The sequence below is a fragment of the Crotalus tigris genome, unplaced genomic scaffold (assembly GCF_016545835.1).
Source record: "Crotalus tigris isolate CLP2741 ecotype Arizona unplaced genomic scaffold, ASM1654583v1 scf7180000018965.556698, whole genome shotgun sequence".
Taxonomy (NCBI): domain Eukaryota; kingdom Metazoa; phylum Chordata; class Lepidosauria; order Squamata; family Viperidae; genus Crotalus; species Crotalus tigris.
This window is the reverse complement of record NW_024097301.1, coordinates 397,976-416,164: the sequence shown is the minus strand read 5'-3', so window position 1 is coordinate 416,164 and position 18,189 is coordinate 397,976. Positions and strand designations below refer to the sequence as shown.

General features: G+C 42.5%; 1 protein-coding gene across 5 annotated transcripts in view; it reads right to left on the bottom strand.

Annotated features, from left to right (window-relative positions):
- Positions 1-18,189, bottom strand: part of LOC120314633 (solute carrier family 2, facilitated glucose transporter member 11-like) — a 61,602-nt gene that overhangs the window by 24,060 nt on the left and 19,353 nt on the right. For all 5 annotated transcript variants that reach the window (XM_039357926.1, XM_039357925.1, XM_039357927.1 and 2 more), the window contains 5 exons: positions 17,195-17,343; positions 11,246-11,433; positions 10,818-10,928; positions 10,191-10,292; positions 9,852-9,927 (listed from right to left, as the gene is read on the bottom strand). In XM_039357926.1, the coding sequence (XP_039213860.1) occupies positions 9,852-9,927; positions 10,191-10,292; positions 10,818-10,928; positions 11,246-11,433; positions 17,195-17,343 (626 nt within the window). The remainder of the gene's footprint in view (positions 1-9,851; positions 9,928-10,190; positions 10,293-10,817; positions 10,929-11,245; positions 11,434-17,194; positions 17,344-18,189) is intronic.

Here is an 18,189-nt window from a genome sequence, read left to right as displayed (position 1 = left end):
AATGTGGAAAGGTCAAAAGTGGAAAATGTGTGTATAATAATGTATAGTAATAATAATATGTATTAATCTTATTATGAAGTATAGTATGAAGGAAGAAAAATGCAAATAAGAAACAACGGGGCAACAAGGACAAATATTCTAAAGAATAAGGGGGGGGGAATGTAAATAATAGAAGATTACCATTACGAAATCGCTGTTAAAAAAAGGGGAGGAGTATATACTGTGTGGGCACAGGCTGATAGAATTTTGTCAAGAGAATACGATGGTCATAACAAACACTCTTTTCCAACAACCCAAGAGACGGCTCTACACATGGACATCACCAGACGGTCAACATAGAAATCAGATTGACTATGTGCTGTGCAGCCAAAGATGCTCTATACAGTCAGTAAAAACAAGACCAGGAGCTGACTGTGGCTCAGATCATGAGCTTCTTGTTGCAAAATTTAGGCTTAAATTGAAAAAAGTAGGGAAAAGCACTAGGCCACTCAGGTATGAACTAAATCACATTCCTGATGAATATACAGTAGAGGTGACAAATAGATTTAAGGAATTAGATCTGACAGACAGAGTGCCTGAAGAACTATGGATGGAAGTTTGCAACATTGTACAAGAGGTAGCAACTAAAACCATCCCAAAGAAAAAGAAATGCAAGAAAGCAAAATGGCTGTCTGAGGAAGCTTTGCAAATAGCTGAGGAAAGAAGAGAAGCGAAAGGCAAAGGAGAAAGAGAAAGATACACCCAATTGAATGCAGAATTCCAGAGAGTAGCTAGAAGAGATAAGAATGCCTTCTTAAATGAACAGTGCAAAGAAATAGAAGAAAACAACAGAATAGGGAGGACCAGAGATCTCTTCAAGAAAATTGGAGATATGAAGGGAACGTTTCATGCAAAGATGGACATGATAAAGGACCAAAATGGCAGGGATCTAACAGAGGCAGAAGAGATTAAGAAGAGATGGCAAAACTACACAGAAGAACTATACAAGAATGAGCTTAACGTCCCAGATAACCACAATGAGATGGTCACTGACCTCGAACCAGACATCCTAGAATGTGAAGTGAAGTGGGCCTTAGGAAATCTGAGCAACAACAAAGCTAGTGGAGGTGACAGTATTCCAGCTGAGCTATTCAAAATCTTAAAAGATGATGCAGTAAAAGTGCTACACTCAAATTGCCAGCAAATTTGGAAAACTCAACAGTGGCCACAGGATTGGAAAAGGTCAGTTTACATTCCAATTCCAAAGAAAGGCAATGCCAAAGAATGTTCAAACTATCACACCATTGCACTCATTTCACATGCTAGTAAAGTTATGCTTAAAATCCTACAAGCTAGACTCCAGCAGTATGTGGATCGAGAACTACCAGAAGTACAGGCAGGATTTCGAAGAGGCAGAGGAACTAGAGATCAAATTGCCAACATACGCTGGATCATGGAGAAAGCTAGGGAGTTCCAGAAAAACATCTACTTCTGCTTCAATGACTATGCTAAAGCCTTTGATTGTGTGGATCACAACAAATTGTGAAAAGTTCTTAAAGAGATGGGAATACCAGACCATCTTATTTGTCTCTTGAGAAACCTAAATGTGGGTCAAGAAGCAACAGTGAGAACCGAACACGGAACCACTGATTGGTTCAAAATTGGAAAAGGAGTCCGGCAAGGCTGTATACTGTCTCCCTGCCTATTTAACTTATATGCAGAGCACATCATGAGAAAGGCAGGGCTAGATGAAACAAAAGTTGGAATTTAGATTGCCGGGAGAAATATCAACAACCTAAGATATGCAGATGATACCACTCTAATAGCAGAAAGTGAAGAGGAACTAAAGAGCCTCTTGATGCGGGTGAAGAAGGAGAGTGCAAAAGTAGGCTTGAAACTCAACATTAAGAAAACCAAAATCATGGCATCCGGCCCTCTCAATTCCTGGCAAATAGATGGGGAAGAAATGGAAGTAGTGACAGATTTTATTTTTCTGGGCTCCAAGATCACCTCAGATGGGGACTGCAGCCAAGAAATTAAAAGACGCTTGCTCCTGGGGAGGAAAGCTATGGCACATCTAGACAGCATTCTAAAAAGCAGAGACATCACCCTGCCAACAAAAGTACGCATAGTCCAGGCCATGGTTTTCCCAGTTGCAATGTATGGCTGTGAAAGTTGGACCATAAGAAAGGCTGAGCGCAAAAGAATTGAGGCCTTTGAACTGTGGTGCTGGAGAAGAATCCTGCGAGTCCCTTGGACTGCAAGGCGTTCAAACCGGTCGGTCCTAGAAGAGATCAACCCCGACTGCTCTTTAGAAGGCCAGATCCTGAAGTTGAAACTCAAGTACTTTGGCCACCTAATGAGAAGGAAGGACTCACTGGAGAAGGGCCTAATGCTGGGAAAGATTGAGGGCAATAGAAGAAGGGGACGACAGAGAATGAGATGGCTGGATGGAGTCACTGAAGCAGTAGGTGTGAACTTAAATGGACTCCAGAAAATGGTAGAGGACAGGAAGACCTGGAGGAATGTTGTCCATGGGGTCGCGATGGGTCGGACACGACTTCGCAATTAACAACAACAACATATACTGTGTGTGTATGTGTATTATGTTTTGTTTTGTTGGTTTAAAAATAAAAAATTAATAAAAAAAAGAAAGAAGCAGCACACAAGTAACAAACCCCTTCTGCCTAATACAACCCAATCAGAAGCAGCCCCATTAAAACTGAGCAATCGATTTCTCCCCTTATATGAAACATGCAGGCCCACAACCTCCTCCTCAAAGAAAACATGCAGACACCTAGCAAAGAAACAACTTCAAATATCCCTTAAAAAGTCACATCAACAAACACACCTGAGATAAACAGAAAAGCACTCCAGACTGCAGCCCCCCTCAAAGGAAGGCGAGTGTTGGTAATAGTAGATTCTATCCTCAAAGGAACAAGAATCATCCATCTGCAGACAGGATATATCAATGGTGGCGAACCTATGGCACGCGTGCCAGAGGCGGCATTCAGAGCCCTCTCTGGTGGCACACGCAGGTGCATCAGGCCGCCACTGCTGCCTGGAGCAGGAGCCCCGCCCAGCACAAAGGAGACGAAGCGGCCAACTAGCAAGCTCGAGTAGAAGAGGTAGAGCAGAGGTCACCAACCACTGTTGATTGGTGGCCTGGAAGAAAAGGAAGAGGGAAGCATTTTACATGCGTGCATGCATGCATGGGGCAGCGAGCACACATGTGCTGCAAATGGAGTGGGGCTAGTGCCTGCATGATACTCACTAGCTCTGCCCTGTTCTTGCATGGTGCAGTGCCTTGCATCTGCATCCACGGCACGGCCGCTTTTGTGCCTTGCAGCACGGTGGCCCATTTTTGCATCCCTGGGTTTTGCGTGCCAGAGGCAGCACTCAGAGGTGCCTCCCTGCCCCCCCATGAGGGCACCACAATGCTGATGCAGCCCTGGCACTTTGCGATAAATAAATGGGTTTTGGGTTGCAGTTTGGGCACTCGGTCTCTAAAAAGTTCGCCATCACTGGGATATACAAACCAGGGAGGTATGTTGTCTCCCTGGAGCAAAAATCAAAAATGTGGCTGAGAACCTAACCAAAATAATTAGGCTTACAGATTACTACTCTTTCCTACTCCTCCACATTGGGACAAATGACACAACTAAGAACCTCAGTACAAACAACTAGGGCTAGGCAACTGTTGGACAGACAATGACAGGTAGGGGCTCCACAGCTGTAGGGGGGCCTGCAACAGCTGGGAATGCCACCACCGCAGTCTGTATATGTGCTTAAGAAACATTTTAGTTAGTCTGTGGGCTGATGGAAATCCTTTGCAGGGTTGGTGTCGCTGCTAACATTGGATGTTCCAGCTCTGACAACTAGTGGAAATTGCAGCCATTTTCTCTGCTTTGCTTTTTACATGATCTTTCTTCTATTTAGAATCAGGTATAGAATGGGGTAGGGGGTTGGATGAATGCTTTTGCTCAGCTAGCTATAATAATAAACACTGCTTTGTGGGAACCCAAGGACGACTTGTTAACGTTTTGGCGGGCTGAGGAGCTGGAGGAAAGCCCGTTTCAGGCTAATTGGAGAATGTGATTTATGACTGCTTATTAGGGGTGGGAATTGCAACTTGTTACTTTGTATCCAGGGGGAAGGTAAACTAGTTTTGGGTTCAACTATGTAGTTCCGATACTTTATCTCCTGAATAAAATGTTCTTTAAGGAAGAATCCTTGCCTTGAAATTCTTTATTGGGTTTCATCTATCAGAACCATGATACAATTGGCTAAAGGGTTGGTGTCGCCAAGAAAACTTTGGTTTCCTGGATCATGGACTGCATTTTCTATGTGAAGGACTCTTGGCAAGGAATGGGCTGCACCTCACAAAAACAGGCAAAAATGTACTCAGAAAAACACTGGCACAACTCATCAGTAGAGCTTTAAACTAAAACTGAGGAGGAAGGGTGACCAATCTTTAGAATCTCTAGAACCCAATCATAAATCCCAAGAAAACAAATCAAACAATGAGGTAGGCAATGATGAGAAAAAAAGAAAAACTCCAACAACAACCAGGAGATGCAGGAAGCACACCCACGGACAGGCATAAAAGTCTCAAATGTTTATATACAAATGCTCAAAGCTTGGGGAATGAACAGGACAAACTAGAAGCAATAGAACATGAGGGGGGTATGACATAGTTGGCATTACAGAAACCTGGTGGGACGAAATCCATGAATGGAATGGACTGATGGATGGATACAAATTGTTCAAAAGAAACAGGTCTACAAAAAGAGGGGGAGTACATATCACTACATATCTACAGAAATGCACATGATCAAAGATAAAATCTCTCTGGAATGTATATGGGTCAATATGAAAGAGAAAAAAAGTGACATTGTCATAGGTGTATATTACAGGCCACCCAACCAATCAGAAGAAATAGATGACCTAGTTAACAAATGTATGTAGGAAGCATACCATAGTAATAATGGGAGACTTCAACTATCCAGCAACTGGGAGACAAACTCTACAGCAAGTGGAAGATCAAACAGATTCCTAACCAACCTAGCTGACAGCTTTGTCACCCAAAAGGTGAGGAGGGAGCTATACATAAAGCTATACTGAACTTAATTCTTACTTATAGAGAAGAAGTGATAGAAGGAGTTGAAGTTGCTGGAACCTTGGGTGAAAGTGACCATGTCATACTGGAATTTAATGCAAACACTAGCAATATAAAACAATCCAACCAGTGTCTTAAACTTCAAAAGAGCTGATTTTAACAAACTCAGAGAGAACCTAGGAAAGATCCCATGGATGAAAATCCTAAAGGGGAAAACAACCCAAGAAGCATGGGGAACTCTGAAAAATGCGATCATAAAAGCCCAGAACATCACAATACCACTGAAAAAGAAAAACAAAAATTCAAGAAGAACCCAGCATGGCTGCACAAAGATCTCTCTGACAAGCTGAAAGACAAGAAGGACAAATACAAAAAATGGAAAGTGGGGCACATAACTAAGGCCGATTATCAGCAGACAGCCAGAAGTCAGAAAAGCAAAGGCTCAGAACAAAGACTCACAACAGATATCAAGGATAATAAAAAAAGTTTCTTCCAACATATTAACAAGAAAAAAGTCACGGAAACTGTAGGTCCACTAAAGAGAGAAGATGGCAAGGAAATAAGAGGCAATAGGGAGAAAGCAGAGCTGTTTAACTCATACTTTGCATCAGTCTTCACACAAAAAGAAACTATAGCCCAACATACCAAAAAAAAAAAAACCACTGCAAAAGATAAACTAGAAACAAAAATTAAAATAAGCAAGAAAATGGTAAGAGAACATCTATCTGACCTTGATGAATATAAATCACCGGGGCCTGACAGATTACACCCCAGAGTTCTGAAGGAGCTGGCAGATGTTATCTCAGAACCATTGCACCACATCCTTCATAAATCCTGGAGCACTGGGGATTGGAAAAGGGCTGGTATGGTTCCCATCTTCAAGAAAGGGAAAAATCGGACCCAGGAAACTACAGACCAATCAGCTTAACATCAATACTTGGGAAGATCCTAGAAAAGATAATCAAAAAACAGATCTGCGAACAACTAGAAGCAAACAAAGTTATAACTAGTAGTCAGCACGGGTTTGTTAAAAACAGATCATGCCAAACCAATCTTATTTAATTCTTTGATAAAGTGATTAAACTATAGACCAGCGAAATGCTGTGGACATAGTATACTTAAATTTCAATAAGGCATTTGATAAAGTAGACCACAACTTACTCCTTGGTAAGCTAGAAAAAGGTGGAATAGACAACTTTACCAACAGATGGATCTGTAGCTGGCTGGCAAACCGTACTCAATAAGTAGTCCTCAATGACTCTGCATCCACATGGAGAGAAGTAAGCAGTGGGGTACCACAAGGTTTGGTTTTAGGCCCAGTACTCTTCAATCAATGACTTAGATGAGGGAATTGAAAGGGAACTCATCAAATTGGCAGATGACACCAAATTGGCAGGAGTAGCCAACACCGCAGAAAACAAACTCAGGATCCAAAAAGATCTTGACAAACTTGAACAATGGGCCCTATCCAACAAAATGAATTTCAGTGTGGAGAAAAGCAAAATTTTACATTTAGGCAGGAAAAATCAAAGGCACAAGTACAGACTGGGTGAACCCTGGCTTAAAAACAGCAACTGTGAGAGGGACCTTGGAGTCCTAGTGGATGATCACTTGACCATGAACCAGCAGAGTGCAGCAGCAGCCAAAAAAGCGAATACAATCCTGGTGTCAACGCTGCTAACCTCAGATGTTCTTCATTGACAACAGATGGAAATGCAGCCATTTTCTCTATTGCTTTTAGAATTAGTTGATGCTGGGAGGGGGGAATAAGGATGAGAATCCAGCTAGTCATAACAATAATAACTTAGCCACGGGAACCCAAGGACATTGGGCCCAGAGCTTATAGTGTTTTGGCGGGCTGGAGAGTTGGTGAAAAGCTCGCGCATCAAGCTAATTGGGGAATGTGATTTATGACTGTTTATTGGAGGAGTTTATTGGAGTGTCTGACTAATGAAATACTTCAAAGAACTTTCAGGCATTGTTTAACCTAAAAAGCCTTTATTAGCGTAAAGGAGTGTCAGCACGGCATGGAGAATACCAAGATCTGAATTTCCCTTCCTTCGCACATAACATTCCAGGCATTTCCCCTCCCTTATTTTGGGGTCATGATTCACATCTTCCAATTAGCCTGGAGGGCAAAGATTCACTTCCATTCCCTTCCGCATGCTTTTCTCTCCTCTCTCATTCTCATCTGAATTAACTCTAAAAGTGCCAGACAGTTCTTCATATTTTGTCAAAGCAAGAATATTCAATATTAGCAGTGTTGACATGTACTTTGTTACTTTGTATCCAGGGGAGGGGAATTTAGTTTCTGGTTTCAACTATGTAGTGCCGATACTTTGTTTCTCGAATAAAAGATTCTTTAAGGTAAACAATGCCTCGAAGTTCTTTTGAAGAGTTTCATCTGTCGGAACCATGACACCTGGTTTGTATAAACCAGTGGTTCTCAACCTTTTTAATGCTGCAACCCCCCAATCGGTCGTAAGTCGAGGACTACTCAACCGGTCGTAAGTCGAGGACTACTCATCTGGTGCAGCATCGTTTGCAGGATGGGACTTTTGGTGGGGTCAGCAGGGCAGAGACAGCCTGGACAATTCCTATTGGCTTTTGAAAGCCAATAGAATTAGACTCTATTCAAGAGAGTCTATTCTATTGGCTTTCAAAAGCCAATAGAATAAAAGGGAGTACCACAGCTAAGGAAAAGGGGTAAAAAAATGGTGGACTGTGTTGTTTGGCAACCCCAGTGAAATGGTCGTTCGACTCCAAATGGGGTCCCGACCCACAGGTTGAGAACCACTGGTATAAACAGAGGCATAGAATCAAGATCATGCAAAGTATTAGTACCGCTTTATAAAACCCTAGTACCACACCTGGAATACTGCAGCCAATTTTGGTCACCATATCACAAAAAAGATGTTGAGAGTTTGGAAAAAATTCAGAGATGAGCAACTAAGACGATTAAAGGCCTGGAGACTGAAACTTATGAAGAACAGCTGCAGGACTTGGGTTTGGCTAATCTAAAGAAAAGAAGAAACAGGGGCAAATGATAGAAGTATTCTGGTACTTGAGGGGCTCTCACAAAGAAGAGAGGGGTCACGTTATTCATCAAAGCACCAGAGGGCAGGACAAGAAACAATGGTTGGAAACTGATCAAAGAGAGAAGCAACCTGGAATTAAGGAGAAACTTCCTGACAGTGAGGACAATTAACCTCCAGAAATCATGGGCACTCCATCACTGGAGATTTTTAAGAGGAGGCTGGACAGTCATTTGTCTGAGATGGTATGGGCGCTCCTGCTTGGGCTGGACTAGAAGACCTCCAAGGTCCCTTCCAGCTGTATTCTATTCTATTAAGCGGCTCAAAACATTCAAAGGAAAGAAATTACAATAAAATCAAAGGAGGAAAAAAAGAAAGAAATAAAAGATGGCAAGAATGATAGACTGGAAATGAAGCAAAGGACCCCACTTTTCCTTGCCAAAGACCTCATTCTAGAGGGCCAGGATTGAATAGAATAGAACAAGAGTTGGAAAGGATTTTGTAGGTCATCTAGACCAGGGGTGTCAAACTGCCGGCCCGTGGGCTGGATGCGTCACATGGAAGCCATGCCCACTCCATTGCTGTCAATGGCAAAACAGTCCCGATATGTCACGCAACATCATGTGATGTCACGAGTTTGACATGTCTGATGTAGTCCAACCCCCTGCCTAAGCAGGAGTCCCTACACCATATCTGACAGATGGCAGTCCAGTCTCTTCTTGAAAGCCTCCAGTGATGAAGTATCAACAACATCTGAAGGCAGTCTGTTCCGTTGGTTGATTGTTCTCACTGTCAGAACATTTCTCCTTATTTCCTGGTTGAATCGCTCCTTGATCAGTTTCCATCCGTTATTCCTTGCCTGCCCTTCAGGTGCTTTGGAAAATAGGTTGACCCCCTCCTCTCTGTGACAGCCCCTCAAATATTAGAAGACTGCTAACATGTCTCCCCTGGTCCTTCTCTTCCCTAGACTAGCCATGCCCAGTTGCTGCAACTGTTCCTTACATGGTTTAGCCTCCAGTCCCCTAATCATTTTTGTTGCTCTTCTATGCACTTTTTCTAGAGTCTCAACATCTTTTTTTTATAGATTGCTACAAAGAAGGTATGATTCTATGGTCCTAATAAATGATGTTGTTTAATCAAAGGAACCCGGAGTGTGCCAACCCTGCCAGATCAAAATAGCTGTACAAATACTGTGGGAGATAGACGGTCCCTCAAGTAACCAAGCCCTAAGCTGTGAAGTAGTGAATTGCACTGGGAAGCAAGCTGGCCCTCAGTAAAGCTCACGAGGCAGAGATGTTACATGGGTGTATTGAAGCATGCTTGTCACTCTCTGTGCCATTGTATTCTGGACCAGTTGGAACTTCCAGGTGGCCTTCAAGGGCAGCCCATGCAGACTGCATTGCAATAATCAAGCTGAAAGGTGACCAAGGCATGAATGACTATCTGAAGCACCCCAGGCACAACTGGCACATTAGATGAAACTGTAAAGGTCTTTCTGGCTACAGTTGCCACCTTTCTTTGAGCTGGAACTGCGAGTCCAGGAAGATCCCCAGATTGTGTACCATCCCTGAAAGGGGAGTGCAATCCCATCCAAGATCAAAGATGGAATATCCTCAGATCTGGGTGGCCCAAACCCCAAAGCCATTTGGCCTTGGGCTGGAGATGGTTCTTCCCCATCCAAGCCCGTACAACAATCTGTCCAGGGTGGAGATACTCACAAGGTCCAATTCCATAGAAGATAACAAAGAGGAAGATGAAAATGACACTCAAGTAGTGCATCCAGAAGAAGCGATGCTAGAATGAAAAAAGGCTCCTTTAAACATAACAGCAACCACACACTGATTCCTAAGGCAATTGGAGATTTGAGGTGTCAAATTGAGTTAAAGGGACATTTGGCCCTCCTGATCTAGAACGGGGCTCCAGAAATATGCCCACAAAATATATCTGAATGGTCTTCATTTTGCCATCCATCCCATTTTCATTTTGCTTTACCTCACCATTGCCAGAAGCAGATACTTCTGCTTTTGTCAGAAAAAACACTAAAATATCTCTCTTACTTGGAATGAAAGGGTTACTGTGAGTGCAGCCAGCACCAGCACCATCGCAGCATATCCTCCCCATAGTAGAAGTTTCCGCCCAAAACGCTCAATCAGAGAACTCTGAAATGCAGGAAAAGGAAATACAGAGAAAATATATTTTGATGGGCTAATTGTGAGAATGCTAACAATTATTCTCCAAAATCTATTAACAGAATAACAGAGTTGGAAGGGACCTTGGAGGTCTTCTAGTCCACCCCCCTGCTCAAACAGGAGACCCTAGACCAGGGTTGTCAAACTTGCCACATCATGTGATGTGTCGCAACGTATTGCAAGTTTTATCCCATTGCCGGAGCTGGGGTGGGTAAAGCTTCTGCATGATGTATCCAGCCCACAGGCCGGCAGTTTGACACCCCTGCCCTAGACCATTTCAGACAAATGGCTGTCCAATCTCTTTAAAAAGTGCATAATTGCACCCACACAGATGATGCAAATCACATATCTGTCTCACAGAAAACCAGCTGTCAGCAAAGACTAATGGGGCCAGCACCACCTACCATCTTCAACCTGACTCTTGAGAAAAAGGAACACATGGTTCTCCCCATCTTTAATAAGGTCCCCCCTTCTTGCCTGTCTTCTTAAACTTACACACAGGATGGATGAGAGGCACTCGCAGATGCCAACACCCAGTGCAATGTATGGAATGAGGGATTCTTCAAACTGGGCTGTGCGAAAAACTTCAAATGAGTAGAAGTAGATCTAGAAAACAATAAAAAAATGAGAAGATAGACAGTTTTTTTAGAAGAGAAGGAAAAGAAAAGAAGAGAAAGGTTATTATTTTTTTTTAGGAAAAAGGCCTTGGATCCAGTTAATAACACATTTTAAGTAGGGGAGACTAATGTTCAAATCAGCCTGCAGCAAATAAAAAGGCCCAGAAACATATTTTTTTCTTAAATGGTTCTATGATCTTGTAAACCTGGGTTTTGTGATGGGCTGAGCCACAGGTTGCGTTACTCTCTGCCAATAGTGACAGAGGATTGCAGCCATTGTGGGATTTCTTTGAGCAAAGACTCAACTGCATTGATGCCACACAGCTGCAGAGTGCTCATGACAGTGATCATCACATACAGTTGCCAGCGCAGTGATTGGGCCTTTAGCACTTCCAGGACTCGGAGACTTTTCGTGCAAGACATGGCTGCCTTTTCCCTCTTGATGTCATCAATCTCAGCTTGATGGTCACCCTCACCCCAGAGCTGTTTGATGGCTGTGGAAAGAAAGACACACATGATGGCACCCTTGTGTCCCTTTGCCCACTTGGGTGATCCTAGGTCAATGTACACTTTAGGAGATTGATTTATGGATAATAAATCCATGAATCTTGTTGTGCATTAACCCAATTTCATAGGGCTGTTAAAACGGCTAACTAAAGATGTTCAATTCAAATCCTTAACTAACTGTATGTATGTATGTATGTATGTATGTATGTATGTATGTATGTAGAGAGAGAGAGAGAGAGAGAGAGAGAGAGAGAGAGAGAGAGAGAGAGAGAGCGCCTGTGTTTTAGGCAGGAATGTATGCTTTAAACTCATTGGCTGCCACCTAGTGGCGGTCCATATAAATAAGAGTCAAGCGGCTGTTAGAGCCACTTCTGTGTGGATTGAATAAACGAGCTGTTACTTTCACTATGGTCTCTTCAATGCCTCACTGGTCACAGTATATAACAGTGGCGATGAGGATGGGATATGCTGCTAAGGAAGAAAGAGCTGGAGGTCTAAGAGCTAAGAGTCCCTAAGGGATAAGACCAGGCATCAGCGCCCTGGTAGGAACAGTGTTCCCCCCTTCTGCCTGCTAGCAAGCCACGCTAGAGGCACCACTATCCTAAGGGATCCATCCCTAAGATTCGCACAGAAGGCATTGAGAGACTGTAAGGACCCACTTCAATCCACATTTTAAGAAAGCAGAACTCTTGGAAATGGTCTTTTTCAACAGGAACTTTTATTAAAAGAAACTGATAGCGGGCATGATAGACAGGATCTGAGGGATTCCCTTACAATTCAATGTTTTAAAGCAGCCCCACCTCACAGTTCTTCTGGGCGATTCAAATCGGCAGATTTCTAGGTATTAACTCCAGGAGAGATAACATCCATCCACTCCGTTGGCACGATCATTCAACATCTCCTCACACAGATCCCAGATGTTGCATCTTCCACCCCCCCTTTCTCTCACTGGCCAGTAAGGGTGGAGAAGTTCAGAGGAGCATAGGATGAAAGGCAAATGGCTACATTGTTATGGTTAGCATCTGCTAACCATAACAATGGTTATGGTTAGATCCAAAGCGAATAAACAAAAGGTTACTTTGTAGTGAATAGAGGAAGTGAAAGTCATAAAACCCCCATGCATACCCCCCTCTCCCTTAGTAGTATGACAGGATCCAGGAGAGAGTAAAATTGGGTTTATATCAGAGAAGATAGATAGAAATGAAATATAACTGGATTCTGACAGAGACTCAGTAACAGACAGCTATGGCCAAGGTAGGCAAGCTATCTGAATTTGACCTATCGCATCCAGAGCAATGGAGCTCTTATGTTTCCCGGGTCGAAAATTACCTGAGAGCAAACCAGGTCAGGGAAGATGGACTAAAGGCTGCAACATTACTATGTGTATGCGGTCAGGCAACTTTTGACATAGCCAAAAATCTAATTGCCCCAGCCAGCTTGGAGTCAGTTACCTATGTTGACTTGAAAAGAAGACTCAAAGAACACTTTGAACCAAGACTGTCTATCATTGCATGGAGACACACGTTTGAGCAGAGAGAACAGCAGCCAGAAGAGTCAGCTGCTGAATTCCTGGCTGCCCTGAGACAGGTGTCCAGATTCTGTGAATTTCCAGATTTAGAAGATCGGCTCAGGGATCGACTGGTTTGTGGCCTAAGAAACAGAGACTTACAGCAGAGGCTGTTTGCAAAGGAGACCTTGTTGTTCCAGGATGCCTTGAAAGAAGCAATGGCAGAAGAGGTCACCAGAGGAGCAGTCAAGACTTTACGACCCTCAAAGAATTCCCCCAGCCAGATTGCTGTTCATCATGAAGATTCAGAGAGAGTAGACGACCCGGACAAGGACACTGAGATCGACCAGGTACAGAAGCCTCCAGGAAGAAGGCAGCGGCCACTTGACAAGGCAGCCTTCTTCCCTAGCTGTGCTGGCTGTGGAGGACGGCATCAGCACTCAGAGTGCAGGTTTCGTACGGCTGTGTGCTGAGCATGTGGCAAACAGGGCCACATTGCTATCGTCTGTAAAAGTCGCCAGAGGGAATCTCCACCCGAAGACTTCCCCAGGAGAGGTAAAGAGGCCCCAGGGCTTTTTCAGAGTGTGATGGAGCGCACGCTCAAAAATATTTCAGGTGTGTGTCCTTATTTTGACGACGTGCTAATTGCTGGAGAGTCAGCAGAAATATTACCAGAGCTGTTCTTCAGTGCTTCCACAAAGCAGGGTTGAAGCTCAAGAGAGACAAATGTCAAATACAGTAGATGTGAACTCCACAGAGTTCCTGGGATTCCAGACAGACGCTGCCTGAATCCACCCCGCTGACTCAAAGTTTAAGGCTTTTCAGCAGGCTCCCAGACCTAAGTTAAAGGGGGAGCTGAAAACACGAAGCTGAAAACACCAGCCTGAAGATGACGAATGGGACTTCGTCGAAATGTCGCCAAGACACTTCCAATTTTACGCGGGAGAAAACCCACGTAACCAAAACCCGAATAACCAAAGACTGAAGAACAGCTCGCGAAAACCTCAGAATATATATATATATATATATATATATATATATATATATATATATATATATATATATATATATATATATATATATATATATATTGAAGCCTGTGTTTTAGGCAGGAATATATGCTTTAAACTCATTGGCTGCCACTTAGTGGCGGTCCATATAAATAAGAGTCAAGCGGCTGTTAGAGCCGCTGCTATATGGATTGAATAAATGAGCTGTTACTTTCACTACGGTCTCTTCAATGCCTCACTGGTCCCAGTATATAAAAATCTATTATGAAGATGGGGCAAAGTTATGAGTTAATATTTATGTATTATTGATAAGCTATTGCCAGCTGTTCTAAGTGTATACAAAATCAGAATACAATACTGTAATAAATTCTTACAATACTGTAAAAACAGTAAAACAGTAAAGAGTATGAAACATAGCTCTTTCTTAACTGATTAATTAATCAAAGTCCTGCCAGAAAAGTATTTCTTGAGGTAGGGACCCTTTTTTCTCTTGCCTGATCCTAATCTGACCTTGAATCTGACCAAATGGTGCAAAAATTGTTTGAAGCTATATAATTCTTTTGCCTCTGAACTGAACCTTTGCCACTAGGATCCTTTGAGAAGTTTCCTATAGAGACAGGATGCTATTGTTGGAGCTGTTCTTCAGGCTTACTGTTCTCTTGTGCCTGTTTCTCAAGAAAAGCCCAGCTAAACATAACTATTGTATACTACTTAGGGTAAGGAGCTTTAGCTATCAAAGTAGCTTTCAAAAGACAGTATTATCATATTGAGGGAGCCTGGCATATGTAGAATTGCAAACTCACCATCAGAATTTGGAGTACCTGCAGTCCACTCATAAACCTAACAAATGAAGCTTAGATGATCCCTGTTTTTCTCTCCATTTGATTCCAAGTGTTTTACGTTCTAAGTAACCATAATAAGCAAGCTGACACTTGTCCTGGAAACCTGAATATAATTAAGTAAATCATGTTGCTTCCCTTCAAAGGGCCATTCTATTGGAAATGTTTGCAGCCATCAAAATATCTGATGACTGGTTGAAGGATTTACAAGAACAGTGATCCTTATGCTTAAGTCTGCATAACATCTGAATGGTATTTTAGAACAACATCTACCTTGTTTTCTAAATTTCCAGCAAGATAATTGGGTGGAACATTTGCCAGTTGCAGAATATGCATATGTGCATATCAGAAAACAATTCATGCTGTATGTCTCTTTTCCCTACTAAGTATGGTGCCTTGATTCTCATTTGTACAAGACCCTTCTTTAAATTCAGCAGTGGAGAATTTTTGAGAATTAGTAAAATTAGTTAAAATCAGATCATGCCAAACCAATCTTATTTCACTCTTCGACAAAGTGACTAAACCAGTAGACCAGAGAAACTCAGTGGACGTAGTATACTTAGATTTCAGTAAGGCATTTGACTAAGTAGATTACAACCTACTAATTGACAAGCTAGAAAAAGCTGGAATAGACAACATCACCACCAGATGGATCTGTAGCTGGCTGACAAACCACACTCAATGAGTAGTCCTCAACGGCACTACATCCACATGGAGAGAAGTAAGCACTGGGGCAACACAAGGATCCATCTTAGACCCAGTACTCTTCAATATCTTCATAAAGGACTTAGATGAGGGAATTGAAGGGGAACTCATCAAATTTGCAGATGACACCAAACTGTCAGGAATAGCCAACATGCCAGAAGACAAATTCAGGATCCAAAAAGATCTTGACAAACTCAAACAATGGGCCCTATCCAACAAAATGAGTTTCAATATGGAGAAAAGCAAAGCCCTACACTTAGGCGGGAAAAAACCAAAAGCACAAATACAGATTGGGCAAGACCCAGCTTAAAAACAGTAACTGTGAGAGTGACCTTGGAGTCTTAGTGGACGATCACTTGACTATGAGCCAGCAGTGTGCAGCAGCAACCAAAAAAGCTAATACAATCCTGGGTTGTATAAACAGAGGCATAGAATCAAGATCACACGAAGTACTACCCTTCTGCTTCCCTTCTTGCTTGGGCAAGTTCCTTTCATTCTTCCATTTCACTTCTGCCTCCCATTTCAGTTAATGACAAACCTGAATATGAAGTTGCTTCCTTCCTGGACTCTCAGTTGAATTGCACTCAAGAAGAAACTGGTAAGCAGTGCAGCCTTTGTAGCCATGGTATTGTTAAATATGTGCAAGTGCTGGATTTGTCATAGCTGCTTGGTCTTACTTACTTTCTTGGTTTCATTACTTTTTAATGCTTCTTCCTTTATTAGGTCATTCCATATATTTTTGGCTATCCTTAGTGTATTTAGCCAGAGTATTTTGCCTTCACAGTGGGAAACAATAAAGAGGAAGTCAATCTATTTTTCCAAAGCCTTGAGAGGTAGGACATCAAGTAATGAATGGAAATTATCAAGGAGAGATCCAGCCTAGAACTTTCCTGACAGTGAGAACTATTAACCAGTGAATGGCTTCCCTCCAGAAGTTGTGGATGCGCTCTCACTGGAGGTTTTAAAGAAGAGACTGGACAGCCATTTGTTCAGAACAGTATACGGTCTCCTGCTTGTGCAGAGGATTGGACTAGAAGATCTCCAAAGTCTCTTCCAACTCTGTTATTATGTATTCTGTATCTATCAAGGTCACTACATGACTCTAGTGCCTGGTTGATGGTTGATTTGCCAAGCATTTGATCTAGTGCTTCTAGTTCACTTTGTATCTGGTATATGATTACTGCAAAGGATTGAAGAAGTGGCTAATCCAAGTGTTGATGGTTTTAATAGTATTTCCACCATTAAGCATGGATTTCAAGACTTTCCTTATGCTTTCTGTATATTCTTTGGTTATACCGTATTGACCTCCAACTGTCTAATGCTATCTGATTGTTGGAGTCCCAGATGTTTATAAATATCCTCTGTGGCGAGACTTAGTTTGTTTTCAACTGGCATTTTAATTCCATCACTTTTTACCCAATTTTCAGTTCAGGAGATGGCATGGCGATGGAAAAACATAAATCTCTCAGGTTTCCTTGGTGGCAGCTCTCTCTCTCAGGCAGGACAGGTTGATATTCTCTTCCCACTTCCTCTCTTTGTAAGAGCAGATCCCCAGCCCCTCTCTCCACAGCTGCATTATTGGTCCTGCTTGCCTCCAAGGCAGAGGACTGCTTGACCTGACAAGCTTCCGAGTGTCAGAGTATATCCCTGCCCTGTTCTCCTTTGGGCTGGAGAAGAAGGATCCTACCTTTCAGGAAAGCCTCTTCATTGTCTTTCTGTATCAGAAGGTATGGTGGGGAGTCAGGAAAGCATGGGAGCATCACCAACTGTATTGTGGCTGTGAGCCCACTAAAAGCCAGCAGCAGGGGCCACAAGGACTCGGAGCCCAAAATTTCCCTGCAGAAAAAGGAAGAACATAAGGGAAGGCTTTGGTTTTTCTCCACCAGACCTTATTTGCTCACTACATTATTCACCATACTCTGTAAATCTCTGCAGCGTCAAGGACTCTTGGCCTGAATACTGGACTCCACCTGCGGATTTTACTTTGCTAGTCTGAAGACTGCAGGGACCGGAGCTCATCTCCATTTCAAGGCCATTGAGCCAGCGCTGTCTGAAGACATTTCACGGTTATGTTGCCAACAGGACGTCACAGAGCACTGCTATCTCCCCACCAAAGTGGAACCTATTTATTTATCCTATCACATGGAGCTTGGGTCTTGAATCTGGGCTGCCGGCTTTCCAGCCAATCAGCTCGGTGTCTTAACCACTGAGCCAATGCACCACCCAGCATGGGGGGGGGGGGGAAATTATGCAATCTTCTTCCCTACCCTTGGAAGAAAATTCCTCCTCCAAGACTCTTGGGACTGAATGGCATTTAAAATTTAAATTAAAATAGATAATACAGATTTGTTTAAACAGCGAATAATCTGTCTAATTATCAGCCAATGTGAAGGTAATATTTTTATTATGCTATTTTAAAAAGTGGGAATAGGATTTGAGGTTTTCCACTGGAAAGTCACTCTTATTGTAAGCAATGCAAGACCACACTGTTTGGCCTATTTGAAATTCTGTAGAATGAAATTGCATCCCAAAAGGTGGGAAACTTGAGATTCTACAGTTTATGTTTACCATAACATTTTATGTGAGTTTACCATAACATTTTCAAAATATTTTTGCCTCATCTGTATCTGGATCATTTATTTTTAGAGGAAAAAAGAGATGGCTGATCCAATTTCAATTGTA